The sequence below is a fragment of the Myripristis murdjan genome, chromosome 7 (genome assembly GCF_902150065.1).
Source record: "Myripristis murdjan chromosome 7, fMyrMur1.1, whole genome shotgun sequence".
NCBI classification, from domain to species: domain Eukaryota; kingdom Metazoa; phylum Chordata; class Actinopteri; order Holocentriformes; family Holocentridae; genus Myripristis; species Myripristis murdjan.
This window is the reverse complement of record NC_043986.1, coordinates 2,482,590-2,490,867: the sequence shown is the minus strand read 5'-3', so window position 1 is coordinate 2,490,867 and position 8,278 is coordinate 2,482,590. Positions and strand designations below refer to the sequence as shown.

The 8,278-nt window shown below is 42.4% G+C and overlaps 1 protein-coding gene across 1 annotated transcript; it reads right to left on the bottom strand.

The window, feature by feature from the left end:
* Positions 1-6,529: 6,529 nt before the first annotated feature.
* On the bottom strand, positions 6,530-7,426 carry LOC115362184 (putative nuclease HARBI1). Its single transcript, XM_030056016.1, has one exon. The coding sequence runs from the start codon at positions 7,424-7,426 to the stop codon at positions 6,530-6,532; it is 897 nt and encodes a 298-aa protein (XP_029911876.1).
* Between the last annotated feature and the right edge of the window lie 852 nt (positions 7,427-8,278).

The following is an 8,278-nucleotide window of genomic DNA, read 5'->3' as shown; positions in this document are numbered from 1 at the left end:
TACTGCCTATGCCACGGGCCGGCCCTGCCGACATATATAGGCTCCGCTGATAATTAAAGTGTCGGAAGGCTGGCACAGTGCCACACAGTGGCCGGGAGGGAAGAACCACTTGCCACATATGCAAATTAAAATTTTTGTATTAGGCCTAGTAGTCTCAAAATTGATTAAATCCAGAAATATTACACTAAGTAATCAAAAAGGGATGTATGAAAGTACCAACGTGATCTCACAGAAATCCGTGAAATGAGCACGACCTCTTAATAACGCATTGCGTGCTCCTCGCACGTAGCCTGTTTTAATTACGTGTGGTCACCACACAAACAGTGTCCACTGAAAGTCAATTAGGATACCTGTCCTGGTGGACTCCCGGATTCTCGGCTTCAAAGACGTCACGCTGTGGGTGGTGGTTCATAGATCCCGGAAGTGCAAATTTAATCGATATTCTGAAAAAAAAGATCTGATTATTAGCCATAACGTTGTAACTAGGGATGAGCGAGTACACCACTATCTGTATCTGTATCTGTTTAACCATCTACATTATCCGTAGCCGTACTCGGAGTGGGCGGGGCCGAAGCTGGAAGTGGACGGGACTTAACCCGGAAGTTGGTTGAGTTTGACCGTAAATGGTGGGGCTTAACCGGTAGGTTATTTTAAGCCTGAAATTGATACGGGTTGATCAGAAGTTGCTATATTTATTGTTTATTGGAAAACTATTTACAGAACAGCCTCAGAAGCTTCAGATCAATGTTTTTGATCACAATAGAAAACAAACTGTTTACAGAACAAGTTTTTTATAAACACAGAACATGAATATTCTTAAGTGCATCAATGAATACAACACATGCAGTAGGCAATTATGAAGTACTAGAGAGAGAGAGTGTATATATATATATATATAGATAGATAGATAGATAGATAGATTGATAGATATAGACATATTTATATTTATATAGATATATAGCTTAATTTGTAATATTTATACTACTATATTTATTTTTTATGAACTAGCTACAGTGAGAAAGTGTCAGACTCTCAGTGCATGCAGCCAAAATAAAATCAAAATAATAATATACTTTGTGTGTTGAGCTAATGTATGTGTGTACGTGGTGTGTGTGTTAAGACTGTGACTCTGTACCGAGTAAAGTTTTCCAACTTACTTTATATCAGAAACCAGCCGGCAAGAGGGGGCAGACGGTAAAAAAAAAAACAAAAAAAAAAAAAACGCTGTGTCTGCAGTGAGGGATGTGACGCAGTCGCATTCAGCCCCAACCCCTAACCCCTGACCCTAACTCTGCTCAAAAGCACTGCGTCTGTTACCAGTCAAGTTTAGCAGAAACTCTACTGACTATCAGTGATTACAGAGCGAGGGAAGAGCGAGCTGAAAAAAACACCTGACTGCTACTGAAGAGAGACGCCACGTGAGCTGTCACACCTGAGTGAGCAGTGGCGGTTCTGCCCATGTTGCCGCCCTGGGCGAAATTACTGCCTTGCGCCCTTCCATGATACTACTCATCGTTACACAACCTCATAGCTAGGGGGACCACCTGTCCCGCGTAGCGCGTGCACGTACAGCGTTTGAAGCCCATTTCACGCGTCCCGCAAATTGAGACCGTGTCCCGCACAATCAATGCTTGCTCTAAAAAAAAAAAAGCTCGTTCGCCCGGGGGATAGGGCGATGCGCGTTAGTTTTTCTCCTCCTGCGCTGCTGTGTGCTCAGGCCGTGTGTGTGTGTGTGTGTGTGTGTGTGTGTGTGTGAGGAGCACACACCCACCGGCGCTGTCTGAAGCGTAGCGCGGCGAGAACAAAGTTAAAACAGCAGCGCACTGACATAGATTGTGTAACAAAGCGAAGAGTTACCACTCCGCTCTATTTTCACTGGCTAACAGCAGCACACTGGCTTAGCTTGTCTGTTCATAGAAGAGGTATCACTTCGACTTATTTTTCAATCTATGTTATCACATGCATACTTGTCGCGGAGGCTGGAAGGAAGGTGGAGGAGGACCCAAAAGCAGGAGCCGCAGGCAAAATGCTCAATGAACAACAAAATTTAATAAAGAAACTAAGGCAGGCACAGAACAACACAGCACAAAACAGTACAATGAACCGACGAAGAACAGAACTCAAACAGGACTTAAATACACAAGAACTAATCATCAAACAAGACACACCTGGGGAAGGGGCTGGAGCACAAGACAGGAGAACACAGAGGATAGGCTGAGGGAAACACTGGGAGGGATCAGAACAATCAGGGATGATTAACAGACACAGGACAGGTGTGGCACAGGGAGGAGCAAACAAGACACAGGTGAAATGACTGAAAGGAACTAGGCAAAAGAAACTCAGGAAACAGATACAAACAAAACCATGACAGAAACACATGAAACAGAACCAACCAAAACACAAGCAACACAAAACCATGACAATACTAGGCTACTGCTCATTCATTGGTCGCTTAATTATTAGGTCTGTTTGATAAGCAATTTACATTTTTAAAATAATAATAATAATTTAACATATTGTTCAATTTAAAAAAAGCCAACATGATGCAAGTCAAAGACTAAAAAAAAGACTATTGACTAAAACTAGACTAAAATACTTTGGATTTTCTTCGACTAAAACTAGACTAAAATGCCAAGACTTTTCGTCGACTAAAATGTGACTAAAAAAAAAAGAATCCAAGTTGACTAAATATGACTAAATCTAATAAGGGCATTTGACACAAGACTAAGACTAAAACTAAATTGAAAAATATCCGATGAAATTAACACTATTATAAGCTATTTAATTGTATTTATATTTTCCATTGCAATTTATTCACTTTAAAGAAAAAGTAAATCTTAAGTGGAAGTTCATCTGTCAATTAACTGAAATGTTTAAAATATTATGAATATCTTTTATTTAGAAAAAAAAAAACACATTGAAAGCTAAGGGCTCATTAACAAGGCTGGCCTATTCATGAGCATTCAGCAGCAATTACATATGTTAGGGGAACAGGGCAACATTAATATACCATGTAAAGTGGTATCTGCTAGAAATCGGTAAACCGGTATTGGTGAGTCTGCCCGCCAATTGGGGGCGCCGCCACGCTGGGTGGTGTCCCACATTGTCCCTCAGAATCATACCCCTTGTCCCCAATTGGGCTTATTAGCAGGTGGTCACCCTACCAGATGATGACCATTTGGACAGTGGACATGAAGAAATGAGCACACAATGAAGAGTTGTGAAAAATCCTTGAATCATGTGTTGCTCCTTTCCAACAGGCAACAATGTCTGAAAACTCTAAATTGGGAATGTTGATGGAAAACCAGTTCTTATGGTCCCTGTACTCCTCAGCATCAGGAGTTGATGGACACTTGATTTCAACATGACATCCATCTATACAGCCAATCACTCCTGGGAAGTTCCCATATTCGTAGAATCGCACTTTATAGTTGGCTTGCTCAGCAGCATCAGGGAATGTAATGTACAGATTTCTCAGTTCACAAATGGCACTGCAGACATTGTGAACTATTCTACACACTGTTGCTTCACTGACACCACACAAATGAAATCACCAGTTTCACAATGAAACGTTCCAGATGCCAAGAATCTCAAAGTGATCAGAACCTGCAGCCTGTTGCACCAGCTGTGTGTAAGTTCTCTCTTAAGTTGGGGTGTAAAGTCCACACTAAACGATACGTTGAAACTAGTTAGTTTGATCTTAAATCTGTGTCGATGTTCGGTTGCACCACGCAGACGTAGTGTTCATCTTATCTACACTGGCGTTAAGTCCACACTAACTGAAATATTGTCGCAGAAAATGACGTTTTCACTTTCTGTTACCGTGACAACAAGACAAGCTGAACGGCGAAAATTGAGAGCTGGAAAACGGCTAAGAAAAGCTAACGTTTATAACCGAAAAGCAACAAAAAAGGTGAGTTAACTCGGGCAAGACATTATGATTAGGTGTTAACTAACTGACAACCTTGGTCTACAGTAAGTGAAAAATAACGACGGCGACATCGAGTGGTGAAACCGTCAACCCCAGCAAAGGGTAACATAACGGTACACTGTTTGAGATGACATTGTAACATTGTAACACCGCATAGTGATAGCCCACACTAGCAAAAACTGTTATTAAATAAGTAGTTATTCAATAGAAAGTTATCAAACGCTATGTATTTGCTTGCCAACACTATGACGTCAGTGCCTAACGTTAATCTTTCAAGTTAAGTGCTAGTCCTATAACATAGTGTAATAAATTACTATGACTTGACATTAGTTTGTGTGCTATTTCAGGGATATGGCCATGTCTGATCGTAGACCAAGGAAAAAAAACTTCACACATGAAGAAATAATCATCCTCCTCACTAAATATAAACAAAACAAAGAATCACTGGAATCCAAATTTAATAACTTTGTCACCAATAAAAAAAAACTACAAATATGGGAAGACATCACAGGCGCCATCAACGCAAAAGGAGTGGAGCACAGGGATGTGAAGGAAGTGAGGAAGAAGTGGAGCGACCTCAAAATGCAGGCAGTTGAGGACTTTCCAAGAAATGTCCCAACAGGAGGTGGACCAAAGCCAGACATGGGGCCATACTCTTCGCTGGTTTTGGACATTGTTGGAGAGGACTCCCCCTCAGTAATTGGGATTTCATTTGGGATTGAGAGTGGCACAGCGGAAGAAGCTCCAGCACCTGTCCCAAAAGCATCTCTCCCACCAGCAGCACCAGCCCTTCCACCAACAGCAGCACCACCCCTCCTTCATGCTCCTGAACAACCTCTGCCCCCACCTGCAGAGGCATGTCTGCCACCATCCCTCCAGCCTCCAGAGCCCACCTTCACTGGACTGGATGTAGACAGTCAGCCTACACAGTCCCCTGAGGATCAGTCCAGCAGCTACCCACCACCAGCCAACCGTGCTAAAAGCAACAGGAGGCCTTCTGCTTCGAGCACAGAAGAGGATAACATCGACACATTGAGAAGTCACCTGTTTAGTGCTGAAATTGAGAAGCTCCAACAAGAAACCCACAAGATCAAAGCAGAAACAGAAAAAATTGAGCTTGAAAAAATCAAATTAAATCTGGAAATATTTAAACTACAGGAAGATCTAAAAGCACAGGGATACACCATCACACTTACCAGCACACAATAACCCTCCTCTGTCAGTATCATTATTTTTAGACAGTAAGAAAATACTGTTTGATTTGCAGAAAGAATGATAAAGAAAAACATTCAGAACATTCATTTATTCAGTTTCATATTTAAAACATTTTGTTGTATTTACAGTAGGCCTCTTATTGCAGTAGCTTGTTCACAAAATGATTAATTTACTATTTTTATTATAAATTGTTATATCAATTATATTAATTGTTATTTTAATTAAATTTTAAAGTTATTAAGTGTTATTTATTTGTGCAGTTTTATATTTCAAATATTGTATTGTTTTATTTACAGTAGGCCTACTAAATAAACATTTTTTTTATGCTATTATGGGAGGTTGTTGATTTGCGGCTCATCCAAAGTAGGATGAAGTAAGATAGGCCCGGACAGTGGCTGCCTCTGTTGGTAGGGGGTCATCGTTGTACAAGGGAATATCTCTGTCATCCCCATCATCTGTTGTTGTGAAGGACAACGCAGGCACCGGCTACAGCTGCTGCTCTGTCAGGCTCCATTAAGATGCCTATATAAAAATAGTATATAAAAATAGTATATATATAATACATATATATATATATATATATATATATATATTTATACCACAAACACACACACACAATGTATATATATATATACACATACCGTATTCATCCGAATATAAGACGATATATTTTCTATTGAAAATGCCCTAAAAAAACGCCCTCGTCTAATATTGGGGGTCTAAGCAAATACTCATGTATTGTACTTGCATGTAAACCAGTAGGTAGGTTCGCCTGATGCCGCGATTAGCGGTGAATGGCGGCACTGCGCAGTCAATAATCAACCATGTTGTCTGTGTCGCTGTCCGTTGTGCTGCTGCAGCCGTGTATGAACAAAGGTTGTTTTATAATGAAAGGTATATATGGCGGTATGTGTGCGCCGCTCACCTGTCAGATCCGGCAGACCGGCACCGGTCGGCATCAGGCGGGCCGGCCACGGCATCGGCCGACATCAGGCGAGCCGGCCGCTCACCTGTCAGATCCGGCAGACCTGACCGGGTGGGCGCGGTACCGGCAAATAATGAGCCAGCCAGCCTGATGCCGACCGGTGCCGTGGCCGGTGGCTTTTTTATTCAAACAATATTTTGTCCATATAACATATAACATAACATAACATAAGTATTTTTCCAAAAAAGGGTCTTGAAAAAGAGGGGTCGTCTTTCATGCGGGTCAATACGGTATACACACACACACACACACATATATATATATATATATATATATATATATATATATATACAGCTAAAAGTTATAGAATGTTATTTTTCAACTTTACTTAAAGCACTTCTAATTTGTCTACTTTTAACATTGATTCGTAAAATATACAGCAAAATTAATGTAGGAAATTATGTTTGAATGAAACCTCTTTGCAAACAGGCCCATCGGTTCTTCAGGACACCTATGCACCGCTCCACCACATTCCTCGTCTTAGTGTGAGCTGAATTATAGCGCTGCTCACTGACACTTGCTGGGCTTAGGTACGGGGTCATTAACCATTTTCTCAGGGGATATCCTGAGTCTCCCAGCAACCTCCCGGGGTATCTTCCTGCCTCAAAATCTCTCCAAAGGCTGGACTGTCTGAGTATGAAGCTGTCGTGCTTTGCTCCTGGCCATTTGATAACAGCATTTGTGATGATGAGGTCAGCATCACATACAATTTGTGTATTAATTGAGTAGTATCCCTTCCTGTTCACAAAGTCGTTCTCGTTGTTTTTGGGTCCCTTGATCCTGACGTGCGTGCCATCTACACAGCCCTGTAGGTCGGGGAACCCAGCGATCTGATGGAGCTTCTGACGCGTTAAATTCTGTTGCTCAGGCTGAGTCGGAAACTTAACGTAGTCATTGAAGCGCTGACACAACGAGAGTGTGACCGATCTTATGGCTCGACATACAGTGGATTTGTGGACTTGAATGGAGTCACCCACCAAGTTTTGAAAGGAGCCCGTGGCAAAATAACGTAGAGCCAGACACACTTGTAGGGAGGAACTGAGGGCACCGTTTCTGTCTGTTTGGTGTTGCAGGTCAGCTGCCAGCAGGTCAGTAATGCGCTGTATCTCCGCTCGTGGAAAACGAAAGCGTGAGTGTAAATCTACATCATCATATTTGTCCAAGGGATTTAATCGCTCACGGAGAACATGTTGCCGCCGCAAAACAGCTGTAGGCCTATAATGCTCCTCCTCCTCCTCCTCCTCCTCCTCCTCCTCCTCCTCCAAGTTGTCCCACCTCTCCAAACGATGCGCCATGCCATCCGTGCCAACCGTTACTTTACGGAGGACTTTACACCTACTAAGGGCTAGGTGTAATATTTAAGTTATAACTTATGCCTACGTTGTAACTATTTCAGCTGGTGCAACCGTTAAAATATTAGTAGTGCGTAAACTCCAGCCTAAGTAAGAATTTACGTTCAAACTAGGCTACGTTTCAACTTACGCACAGCTGGTGCAACTAACTGCTGGAGAGAACTGGGTACAGGCCTTCCTCTTTGAGACATGGAGGAAAGTTTAGGCTCAGGTAATTATCTCCAGTACATCTTCTTTGTACATGTTTTCCTCATAGGGGCCCTCCACACTGGGAGCTGTGTCTGGCCTGCCTGCGGGGGCGCTGTCCTGGGGGTTGTCCTAGCCTGGATGGTTGGGGGCCCTGTTCCAGGGCCTTATGGCCGTGGTGTGAGCTCCTGTCTGTCTGGGTCGGGGTGGTCTCTGTGGTGGCGCCCTCTGTAGTCATGGGCTGGGACGCCTCTCAGTGTGGATGGCTCCCAAAGAATGAATGGTGTTTCCTCATCTGGTCCCTCAGTGCTCAGCCATATTTTATTTTATTTTATCTTTTATTTTATCTTTGGGTTGGGGTGGGGTGGGCTGGGGTATTATGCCTGGGGTGTATGCATGTGTGTAGTACGCTGTATTTGTGTGCATGTGAGTGCTTATGAGGGGGTGGTGAATTGGGGGTGTATGTCTTTTAATGTAAAGCACTTTGTGTTGTATTTCTTTTATGTATGAAAGGTGCTATATAAATAAAGTTTGATTTGATTTTGATTTGGTATGAAAGCGGTCTCGTAAAGTTATTTCATCAAACTGATTCAATGGATTACTCCTATC